Source organism: Thunnus albacares, chromosome 14 (assembly GCF_914725855.1).
Source record: "Thunnus albacares chromosome 14, fThuAlb1.1, whole genome shotgun sequence".
NCBI lineage: Eukaryota > Metazoa > Chordata > Actinopteri > Scombriformes > Scombridae > Thunnus > Thunnus albacares.
Genome location: NC_058119.1, coordinates 12,530,814 through 12,543,469, shown reverse-complemented (window position 1 = coordinate 12,543,469; position 12,656 = coordinate 12,530,814). Strand labels below are relative to the sequence as shown.

Genomic DNA, 12,656 nt, shown 5'->3' with positions numbered 1-12,656 from the left:
CATGACTTACTTTGAAATGAACAGGGCAACAGTGAACAGCAGTGCAACCAGGATAAAGAAAATGCCCAACAACATCTGCAGAAAACAGACAAAACAAATGAATACAATACAATCTATTACAATATCAAACAGTGATATGTACCTACAACCAACAGAGGGATTTTCACTCACAGTGAACCCCAACAAAGCGAAATGTATGTTTTCAAAAGCATCTAGTGGGTTAGCAAATAGAACCTTTCTGTCATGTCTTTTGTCAAGGAGAGACCATATGGCCTGCCACAGTTTGGCACTGTTGTGACAGGGGGAAGCAATGGCACAGCCCAGACAGAGTAGGGAGGTTGCAACCAGGGAGGCAAAAGGTGGGTGGTAGCCAAAAAGGCAATAAACCCTTTCAACTGCTCACCTTTGAAGGGTTCTTTAGGTCTACAATATTTTGTATCAACCAAAGTAAGGGGAAAAAATTAGTAGTAGTCAAACACATATGGCAAAATATATAGTACAATATATTTTACATGTTCCAGTTACTGAGGTTTATCACAGTGTATAAAACAATAACAAAACATGATTATCTGTGGTCCCGGACTATCAATTACTGAGCTAATCATGAAACCGGCCACGTCACAGTATAAGAGAGTGATCAGATGAAACTGAACGTAAAAAAATGTAAAGTTAAAAGTGTATTATTTTCTTACTCCAGCATGCTAGTGCCACTCAAATATCCATATTATTGCCTAGATGCAAAAGATTATGAGGAAATGCAGTATCTGCTCTTACAAAAATTATCAATGATTCAACCAAATCAACTTTGACACAACATCCTTTGATGTAATTTCTTAGTGTGGCAAAGCATCAATTACAATCAAGAAACTGATAATCAACGCACTTTTTTGCCATTGTTGTTTATAATGCCTTGATACAAATAATGACTTAAAATGTTAGGTGGCCAGACAGAGGAAAATATTAATGTACTGATTAAACTACCCTTATCTTACCCAAACAAACAAAAGCAAAAAGAAGAGATTGCCTAAAAAATTGGATATTTGTCACATCGTCTGCTTAAAAAAATACTAAGCATGAAGCCATATTAAAAAAGCTTTTGAATCATGAAAAGGTGGATTTTCATATCTTAAATGAAAAGGTGGAATAGTTTTTAACAAAAACAATGGCAAAGTATTGTGCATTATCTATACAGCCCTGCTGGAAAAATTGCCTCTTTACCTTTGTTTTATGACAGCATCAAAACACAACAACAATTTTGTGAGGTCCCTGGACTTTTTAACTGTATGTTCCTATGATTCAAAAAGTCATTTTCGCCTACCACCAGGGTTGATATAAAAAGGACAGCATGTGTTTGAGAAACAGTGGTGCCACTGCTCTGGAGAAATCACAGTAATTTGGCTTATCACTCTACACCAGTGCCTGAGAATACAGTAAATAAATCTCACAACTCATTACTGTTTAAATTTGAGTCTGGGGACTGTCATTAGCAGCAACCCCCTTGGTTCAAGACAAACTATTACAGACACTGGTTCAAAATGTTTGTGCATGCCTGCAGTGCAGTAAAATACTGGAAAATGAATAGCAGGGGGAATGTAAAATGTGAACTAGGAGAATGATGATGGAACTCGTCCTGTCCTTAACAAAGAAAATGAGATCTATTTTAACTGTGTAGAATCATTGGTAAGTCATGTATGAAAAGAGAATAAGGGCATACAAGTACACATGATACTGTGCTCATGTAAGCGTAATGCACATCCATGTGTACTATGCACACACTTGGGTAAAATAAAATATAAATAGGAGGGTGTGGTGATCATTTCAGTGGATCATTACACTGCTTCTCAGCCAGTCCCACTACTCTTCTCTTATCTGTTCAACAGCTAAAGCAGGAACTGTGCAAGGAGGAATTTTGGTTATGATGATCATTATTCTAAGATTTTCCATGGTTTTGAATGTGGGCACCTGTTCAGAAACTCTGACCCATGTGTATGAACATTTTGGAGACAGGGGAAATTGGTGACGCAGATGGTGAGGTCGTGAATTGAAGCCAGATTGTATAATGATTCGTCTCACACATTTAATTTCACTTAATATCAAACGTTAATTATAGATCCACTTTATCATAAACTTTCAAGCCAGCAGTGTTATTTGTGCTTGTGCTTGTAGTGAGCCATAGCTACTCTATAAGCACCTTTCAATTTTAAAAGATATAAGCCAACTCAAATCTTTTATAAACCAATTATATCTGTGATTAATCATTGAACTATTAATGAAATATTGAGTGCAATGTGTTGTCTCACCATCACATTCCCAATCCCCAGAGCGCAGAGGAGAGGGCCAGACTGTATGGTGCTCACACTCATGGTCAGATGTGGAGCGGCACAGCTGCTGAAATGCCAGGATGTGGCAGGTGGCAGAACTCTGGAAAATCTGGCTTGCCTTTCCCTAATATTAAGCGTGAAGATACTGATTCCTTTTCTCCTCAACCACATTAACTAACTGATGAAATTATCATCATCAGTTGTAGAAATCCAAGATGACTTCAAATAACTTTAAAGAATTGCAGAACAAAGTGCTAATAGATTTTTAATAATATCTTCTAATACTGTGCATATATAACCAAGTTTGATTTTAGTGCTCATATAGTTTTTGTGTGTAAAATCACTTTAGTGAACAAGACTGTGCTGTCAGGCATAGAGAACACACTGGAGACACCGCAGTGGCTGCCACACACTCTCTCATTTCTCCAGTCACCTCACCCTACACATCGTCACCACCTCCACTCATATATGGACTGTGTGAATTAAAGAGACATCTGTATGCTGGATTTTGGAGTAAATATAAATGAATACAGTGTTCATTGTATTTAAGATATTGAGTTTGTGGTCTCATCAGTCATATATGTGTCTGTATACAGTAGATGCTTAACAAATACCAAGTGGTGAGCTTCAGTGTCCCCATGCCTCAACTAGTACATACCCTGAAAGTGTGCAGCAATGCACTTCTTGGCATCTACCTTCATGTCTGACCACTTTGCTCAATTTCGAGAACTGTTTAGTTTGTTGCACCCACTGCATTAACAGCTGCTGCAGCCTCTCAAACTTTCTTCTGTTACTACTGCCGTTCTCCACAGGAACAACATGTACATCAATATTCATGAAGGCTTTTGCATTGATCATTTATGGTTAATTATGGGAGTGTAAGTGGTGGAATATGAGGTTCGTCCATGTGCCCACATTTTCAAGCTGATTGTAATTTATAAAGGGAAAAATGCTTGCATTTGTGCATGCCACAGTTTTAAAAATCTGATTATTTTTTGGCGCACCCCATTTTTGGCTTTTGTGCACATGTACACTTTTGGTATGGATCCTGGAACTGTTTTATAAATGAGATTCCTGAAATGGTTTTCAATTAACAGGTGTGCCTTTTCAAAAGTTAAATGGTGGAAATTCTAGCCCTCTTTATGTGTTTGAGACCATCAGTTGTGTTGTGCCGAGGTAGTGTTGGTATACAGCAAATAGCTCTATTCGACTACTGTAGTAATCCAAGCTAAGTAAAGAGAAACAACAGCCCATCATTACATTAGTCATGAAGGTCAGTCAATCTGGAAATTTTCAAGAACTTTTCTTTCTTCTTTCTTCAAGTGCAGTCGCAAAAACTATCAAATGCTATGATGAAACTGGCTCTCATGAGAACTGCCCCGGGAAAGGAAGATCAAGAATTGCCTCTGCTGCAGAGGATAAATTCATTAACGTTACCAGCCTCAGAAATTGCCAGTTAACAACACCTCAGATTAGAGCCCACAACAATGCTTCCCAGAGATCAAGTAGCAGACACATCTCAACATCAGCTGTTTAGAAGAGACTGCATGAATCAGGTCTTCATGGTCGAATTGCTGCAAAGAATCCACTACTGAGAGAGACCAATAAGAAAAAGAGAATTGTTTGGGCCAAGAAACACAAGGTATGGACATTAGACCAGTGGAAATCTGTAATTTGGTCTGATGAGTCCAAATTTGAGATTTTTGATTCTAACCACTGTGTCTTTGTGAGACGCAGAGAAGGTGAACGGATGGTATCTGCATGTGTGGTTCCCACCGTGAAGCATGGAGGAGGAGGTGTGATGGTGTGAGGGGGCTTTGCTAGTTACACTATTGGAGATTTATTCAGAATTCAAGGCACACTTAACCAGCATGGCTACCACAACAAGCAGCAAAATTCCATCCCATCTGGTTTGTCTTTAGTGGGACCATCATTTGTTTTTCAAGAGGACAATGACCCAAGACACACCTCCAGGTTAATAGAAGGGCTATATGATCAATAAGCAGAGCGATAGAGTGCTGCATCAGATGACCTGGCTTCCACAATCACCCGACCTAAACCCAACTGAGACGGTTTGGGTTCTGTCATCAAAGCAAAAGGTGGCTACTTTGAGGAATCTAAAATATGAAACATCTTTTGCTTTGTTTACACTTTTATTTTGTTTGCCACATAGATCCATATGTGTTATTTCATAGTTTTGAATCTTCAGTATGGTTAAACAATGTAGAAAATAGCAAAAATTAAAAAAAATAAATAAATAAAAAACACAAATGAGTGGGTATGTCTAAACTTTAGACTGGTACTGTATATAAACCTTCAGTATATAGTATATGCCCATGGACAACTGAAGATGCTACAACTCCTGACAGATATGTTTTTTAGAGACATATGTTTCCATTTGCTGCCTCCTAAGCATGACATCGCCTCTCAAGATGACGCACTTGTTTGCTTTGACTGGGAAGTAATGTAGTAATGTTATGGCAGTTGTTTAAGCCTTAGACAAGTGGTGTTGTAACCCCCCTCCATTCCCACCACCCTTTGGGCAAAGTTGCATATGGTAACACTGTTACTAAAACTGCAAATACAAAGGTCCAGGTAATGGTTGCCCAACCCAAAAAAGTAAAATCAAAGACAAGTTTGTGGTTGCTTTGGTTTATCCCTGGGGAACGATGAGATCCTGCCTGAGAAATGTGAGACTCCCTGAGAGACTTCAGAGTAAATTAGGTGAAGAGACTACCCATGGGAATCGAGTAAATATGCAGTTGTGTAAAGTAGAACTAAAAGTAAATCTAGAGCAGTCCAGATTAGAACTTGAGCACAAGGAAACAGAGGGAAGGATTTTGAAGTTGGCAGAAATAAATTAAGACATGCTCTTTGACCAAACATTTTTTTTTTAAATTACACAACTATTAAGTAAAGAAACATAAAATTAGCCATGGTATAAACCTTACCTACCTAAAAAATCAATTATACAACAATGACAATTAGGCCAGGATACATACAGTATATCAGGCTAAATCATCACACCCAATGTATTAATACAGACACTGGAAGAGGATGCATCTTTGTTTACTATACAGTCCTTATCTGAACATATAATTTACCTCTGCGAATAGGACCTAATTCCATAATGCAGACTCACCTTGAAAGGTCTGAGAGCACTGCCCACTTTAGTGCAGCAGTTCCTCTCCGCAATTTCCAGGTGTCTCCCCCTGCGCTGGAGGACCTGCAGTTTGCCCTCTAGCTCCTGCAGGTTGTGTCTGTCCCTCGAAGACAGCGGACGTCCATCTTTACACTGACCGACAAACAACACACAAATCAATAACTAAACATGAGTGTATGTATGTTCACTTCTGACATGGCAAAGTTGGAAACTTTAACAGGGTAATTAAGGTAAAACATAAGTAACTGACCCAGTGACTAACAAAAATATTTAACAATAATAACTTGATATTTAAAAATATAATTAACATGTTCTTGGGGAGTTACTATGTCAGTGGGTTGATATTTGAAGTATTAAAACACTGTGGTCAAAAGATTCAGGTATAATTCATCTGCCAGTAAATAATCAGTGCTACAATGTAATAAGTTTGAAAAATAACAGTAAATGTCAGGAAAAAAAACAGTAACAGTTTGTCTACCATCAGGCTCAGAAAATGAGACTATTTTCATACAATTATTGAAGCAAACTCTTGATGTTGTGTGCGTTCAATCTTTACTTTCACTTTAGTTTTTATCATTATCTAGTGTGCATGTTATCTTTAATAAAGCAATACCTGTGTTTCAGTAAATATATCTAAGCAGAAGACAGAGGAGGAATAATGACTACACTGGTCTTTTGTGTTCAACTTCACGTTGCCATTGGCAACTATTAGCGACTAATTGATGTCTTCACTCATGTTTCCCTGTTTGTGCTGCCTGCATTTGAGAGGTTGGTTGATAAGGACAATGCCAACCATCCATAATTGCATGCAAAGACACAGGGGCATGGCAGAAGGATAAGGAGGAGGGACTGATCAGCTGGAGGCTATGATGTGTACCTTTCAATGAATGTACGATTAAACCCTCAGTGCACTTCTAGGTTTTGTTCCATGAAGTTATTCGATGACTTGCAGATAATTTACACTATGTGTTTATGGGACATATGCCTGTGCCTTGTGTCATTGGTGAGACCAACCTTGGATTTCAGCTTTTCTATCTGATGCTCAACATCATCAATGTCCTCTGTGTTCTCCAGGCGTTCATACACCACACTCCGTGTGCCTTTTATCAGATTCAAAGGCAGTACAGACATACCGTATGCCTGAAAGATAGTGCAAAACTACCATTATAATCACACATTATTGTCAGAGCCGGATGGTACACATGACACGTGCATCCACCCACACATACACACCCCTGCCTGATGACAAACCCATCACAATGTGGAACACAACAACAGTTAAATGAGGGTAAGCAAACACACACACACACACACAGCAAATCATATAGTTCCTGGCCTCCCAGGCTATGTCATTTTTGGTAGAGGAAAAAAGATTAAAATGGTGGAATCTATAATTGTGCTGGGGTTTATTGGTGAATTTGCTGCAACCATTTTGTGTGGATATCACTGCCTTATATCACCCTGATGCAATTTACAGCTTAACAGTGCCCCCATGTGACAGCACTATCCTCTATCCAGGATTTGATGAAATTTTTTTTGAGTAGAATTTTAGGGAGAGAAATCTGTGTTAGAGATGTGGGCAACAAGGTACCATCAATGTTGAATGAAATTGATGGTACCTTGATGGTACACATCAACACTAGTTCTCCTTTTTTTAAAATACATGCAGTACATACATAATAAACAATGACAGACACATACAGAAAGACATATACAAATATAGGCAGTGATAGCAAAGGAAGAGAAAGATAGAATACGTGCACAAAATTAAAAAGGCACCTTTTAATACTTTAATCAGTGGGCTTTAATAGTCTGAAGGGATGTTTGAACTTTAATTAAAAAAGAGGGACATCTCTAATACCAGGAAACAGACCAATCAATAAAAATAAAAATAACAGCAGCAGGCCAGTGCTTTCTTGCTCTCCCTGTGCCATGCTTTTACCAACTTGGTGGAGTGCCATTTTATGGGTTCATAATAAAACAAAGGGTCCTTCTGTGCAAAGATTCTTCCAGCCCTGTCAAAAAATGCTGCCCTCTTTCTTCTATTTTTCAAGTGGGGAAACGTCAGAGCCTATATTTTTTAAAAACAACTTTTACTAGTTTCTGAGTGTTAGGTAGCATTAAGAGAGTCGCATGGGATACTAAGTCAGGCTAGACTATTATTAGTCTCTGCTGTGGATCTCTGCTACGGGCGAATGTCGCCTCCTGCAATGAATCATGGAGCTCTTAAGGCCGGAGCATGTCCCGAATATCAAACACACTCATAAAAAGGAAAACCTGTCCCAGATCCCAAGAGAAACATTTCCCTTCCCCTCAAATGTGCAACTACATGAGAGAAATGTAAAAGGGGAAAAAAACCCAGGTGTCCCTCTGCTGGAGTGTACATTTTTAGTTCACACATAATCATGCATGCTCATTAAAGTTATTTTAAAACCCACCGTGGTCAATAATAACCAGAAATAGCTTACGGCAGGGTGGATGAGAGCGTGTGTGTGACTCTATGTGTGGGTTGGATGAGGGGGGAGTTACTGGCTGAAATCATTCAGAGAGAGTCATGTGACTGCTGAGTGGGAAGAGGGAGAACTAGGTGGACATAGGTCTCCTACACAAGCCTCCTCTTTGTTGCTCTTTCTACTTGTGATAGTGGAGCCAAAAGGGAGGAGGGAGAGGAGGTCCCCCCCTACATTCTCAATACCTTTTAATAAAGAGGCCAATCCAGTATAACCAAGCTAATTAAAACTACTCAGGATACAGGTGCATTACACAAGTTGGCTTTGAGATAATTCATTAACCAAGCTAATGGTATTTCAAACTATAAAACCGAACACATACACATTCCCATAAATCCTGCAGGTTCGGTAGAACTACCACATATGTTGGTTGCCCTAATACTGTTTGGCTGGTTGGAGCATCACAAGCTCCACAAACCTGATTCAGGAAAGCTTTATTCGTGTGTTTGTCTATACTGAAAATTTAAGTGTGATTAAAGGTCATAAGGGTAACAAAAGCGTCCCTTCACCACTCAGAAAACTTTCATAAAACTTTTACTGTGCCTTCTCATATTTTCTGTGTATCCAGATTAAGAAGTCTGTACTAGGGTTGTGCTGACTGACGATCCATTGACTGATTGATAACTCGAGGGATGATCACAAATTGTTGCCTTTGGCAATTTTTAGGCTGTTTTCCGGCAGTGGAGCATAATGTTTTGATGAATTGTTTTAAAATTCAGTCAGCTGTGGTATTTCACTAGTAATTTCCTAAATATGTGTTTTACATTTAGAACTAAAATCTAACAGAAAATAGCCTAAGCCCGTCACTCTCCAGTGCATATTCTGATTGTTGGTACATTTGCAGATCTGAGAAAAGGTTCCCAAAGCATTATATGTGACACATGTGCTATATAATCTCAGCCATGTCAAAATGGCGACAGCATGTAAGATGAAGAACCACCCCTCTCCTCCATAGCCAAGCTAATCAGATCTGCTGGAAATGTGACTCACTGTACCATGAGCACTTTATAGTCTTTTCATGGTTTCATTTGTTTTTTTCTTGGAACTTCACTGCAAGATATCGATAGCATGTTGCCATGTTTAAGACCAAGTGTGAGGTACTGAATGAAAACAACCAAAATTGAAGTGTTTGGGATCACTAAAAATTTAGAGGGGCCAAGTGTATGACTGCTTGTTTGGTAAGAGCTTCCTGTTGCTAGACCTAGCACACCTCCTTCACAGTAAACAACTATGATTATCAAGTTTATCACTTTTGGGTCAAGAAACGCAATCCTTTGGGAAGAAAAAAACAAAACAAAACCCAGACCATCCATCCACGATGGATGTTGTGTTGATTCAAGAGTTTGGTATTACAGCCTAATGATATATGTTCTCTTTGAGGTAAGCCACAGCTCTTTGTTCCGTCAATGGACATTAGCTGTTTTCTAAGATGTTGTGTTGTATTTTCTCATGAGCATTTGCAATTGTATGAATATATCTAGAGTTTTTATTCAGAAAAGCTGAGATGCATGTTATCTTTGTAGTAAATTCTTCATTTGTTTCTGGAGGGGAGTCTCACCTATGTAATAATGAGAATTTTAAATTAAAAAGTGACTGGATTTGTCAGGTATTTTATTCCACTTGACATGCAGGAGTTGAGTCATTGCATCCTTAATTCTTAAGGCCATAACTGTTAATAACAGAGGTCAGGACTGAAAAGGGGGTGCATTATGGTTTGATCCAGTGGAAACCTTAAGTGACACACTCATATTTAAACATTAAATTATAGTTTAATGTTTCATCTAAAAATTTAGTTTCAGGAAATCACAAAAAGGGGCGTAGGGCCGCAGATATGGTGCAGAGCTTGGGCGGTCTTTACTAGACTCCGTACACAATGGGGCTCTATAGAAAAATAGATCATCTTTGACATACAGTATATTTTTTATTCTATAGTCAACAAATCAGCCTTGATAACTGTTTTTTTAGGCCTTCCACAGAGTGATCTCTTGCTCAGTTGTTAACATCTTTATATCTGACTGTTCACCAATATTTCAGGACAAGTGTAACATAAAGCATTGTCCGCAGTGATTTATTAAAAAATAATCTTCTTCAGAACAACGGGTTCATTCAATATTTCACAAAATAGTTTTAAGTCCAACTGAAATCACATTTTTCATTTTTTATGTATTTTTAACAGTTTTGTATTATTAAAAGGAAGAAAAAAGGTATTTTGGGAAAATCAGAAATGTTCCTTTTTCTTTCAGACAGCTAGAAGGGCTTGCTGGTGTCTGCGTTTGATGGACAACAGCTGGCAGGCTGAGTGCCAGTCTTATACCATAGAGAGACAAAGTACACAGACTTGCGCTGTAGTCTACATGTCATGGGCAGACATTATGTTGTAAACAATGGAAGCCAAAAGTGCTAATCTGTTGGTGGCGCTAAAAGTAAAGTCAGAGAAAACCAAAATCAGTGGGATTACGATTCTGGGGACCATAAATATCTGTTCAAAAATTGAATGGGAATACCGTCAAATACTATATAGATATTTCGGTATGGAACAAAGTGGTGGACAGACAAACCAACATTGCCATCCCTCAAAGCCATGCCCCTAGCATGGATAAAAATCTAAAGAAAGGCTCCAGAGAGAGTTAGTTGCCAACCCTTTAGATAACCTGACACTCTAAATAGATGCCACTTTGATAACTCAAAGACATCTGGGAAATGTATTCTCTTTAGCAAGCATCAGATGTATGTGTTTATTGATAAACTGAGCAAATATTTCACTAGGAAAAAAGCAGACTGCCAGCCATTAAAGATGAATCAGGTGTTATAGTAGAGACATTAACAGATATTTCTAAAGTTTATTAAATTTTTGCACAAATCTGAGAGAAACTTTTAATGTAAAGCTTGAATGCAAAAATTCTCATCAGCTGCTGATCTTCCTCAAACACTGCAAGAGTAGAATGAATGTTCAACAAGCCTACGATGCAAGAGCAGGGAAGTGGCAATTATTGGCCAGCAAAACAATATGGCCCCTTGCCCTGACAGCCTGACTCTTAAGTTTTATAATTATTTTCAGAGCCTGCTATGTGACCTGACTGAAATGTTGTCTTACCCTCCTGAATCTGGATACTATGGTGGTTACTAACATATCCTTGATATTGAGACAAGGCTGACCAGCGGATGGACGTAGACTGAAAACTTACAGAACAGCTTTTGGCTAAAAGCTTAGACCACATTCTTCTAGATGTCATCTTGGTGGACCAGTTTGGCTTTGTTATAGGTCATAACAGATGCAATAAACCACCATCTGTTGTTCTGTCTCCCTGCAGAGAAGGCATTCACTAAAGTCTAGTGGCCTCATTTGCAAATTTTCATTGACAATTTTTGAAAATTACATAAAATTACTTTTAATGCCTAAAATGATTTAAATATGGGCCAGGTGGAGGTCTAAATAGTGATTTAAGCAATATACGTTTGCCTGAGGAGCAATGAGTGTGAATGTAACATTTTAAAAAGTTCTTTTAAATGCACAGCAATTTTAACCCATTCTTTTACTAAAATAAATCCAACTAGCATTATTTTTCATGAACAAACCTGCCTTGGTTGACTGACAGGCTTCCCAGACTGCCTCAAACATTCGGAATGTTCCTCTGAGTTTCTAAAGACATTGTCTTACCTCTTCTCTACTTGCAGGCAGTATGCCTGCTTCATATGTGTAACTGTGAGGTTAAAGGACTATGACAATTAGTGGTGTCTTTTGCATGGCAGGCTCATGCTTAATAAAAGAGAGAAAAGGATACATACATTCATTTTAAGAGGCATAATTTAATCTTAACCAACCATTTTATCCAAAGCAACGTGCATCTGAGAGTTGGTAAAACACAAGCAATGATCTAGTCAGGAAAAACAAGCTTTGGGCAGACTTTGTGGGCACAAGTTGGGCTGATTCAAGCTGGATACTGATCTGCTGTTGTATAGAGGGACTAGCTGGGATGACAAGGAGCTCGGTCTTAGAGAGGTTAAACAGAGGGCGTTCTTTCATCCATGCACAGATATCTACAAGGCATGACGAGATCCAAGCTGAGACTGTGTGGTCTTCCAGCGGGAATGATAGGAAGAGCTGGGTATCGTCAGCATAGCAATGGTATGAGAAACCATGGGAGCGGATGATTGCACTAAGTGAGGTGGTGTGCATTGAGAACAGAAGGTTAAGAGGAAAAGGAGGAGGAAAAGGTTAGCAGTAAGTTGTCAATCTGGCCATAAATGTACAGTCAAGGCTACAGTGTGTCAGTTAATAAATGCTGCAGCTTGTCGAGACAAAGAAAAGTCTCATCTTTTGTTTCCCTAACTGCTGGATAAATGAAGGGGGTTAGCTCCAAAGTTAGCTACAGTTGGTTAGCCTAACCTGAAGACACTAAACAGAGAAACAGTGAGCAGAGGAACATGTGGCTGCTGAGTCCCCCGAGGGGAAACACTGGACAAAAAAAAACCCTGATTCCCTTAGAGACCCCGATCTTTCCAGGTTAATCTTGGGGCCTGTGATTAGATCAACATAAATTAATCCTCCCAACTTTAGATCAGCATCAGCATTTTAAGGCTAGCAATTTAAGAGCAAGAGACAGTCATGAGAGCCATAAGTCACTATGCTAGCCAAGCTTTTAAATAAAGCCAGAGGACTTC

General features: G+C 38.8%; 1 protein-coding gene across 1 annotated transcript in view; it reads right to left on the bottom strand.

Moving 5' to 3' along the window:
- The window catches only part of lmbrd1 (LMBR1 domain containing 1), a 69,068-nt gene that overhangs the window by 19,081 nt on the left and 37,331 nt on the right, over positions 1 to 12,656 (bottom strand). The window contains exons 8-10 of the mRNA XM_044372882.1: positions 6,499 to 6,624; positions 5,464 to 5,616; positions 11 to 75 (exon numbers count right to left, since the gene is read on the bottom strand). Of these exons, the coding sequence (XP_044228817.1) occupies positions 11 to 75; positions 5,464 to 5,616; positions 6,499 to 6,624 (344 nt within the window). The remainder of the gene's footprint in view (positions 1 to 10; positions 76 to 5,463; positions 5,617 to 6,498; positions 6,625 to 12,656) is intronic.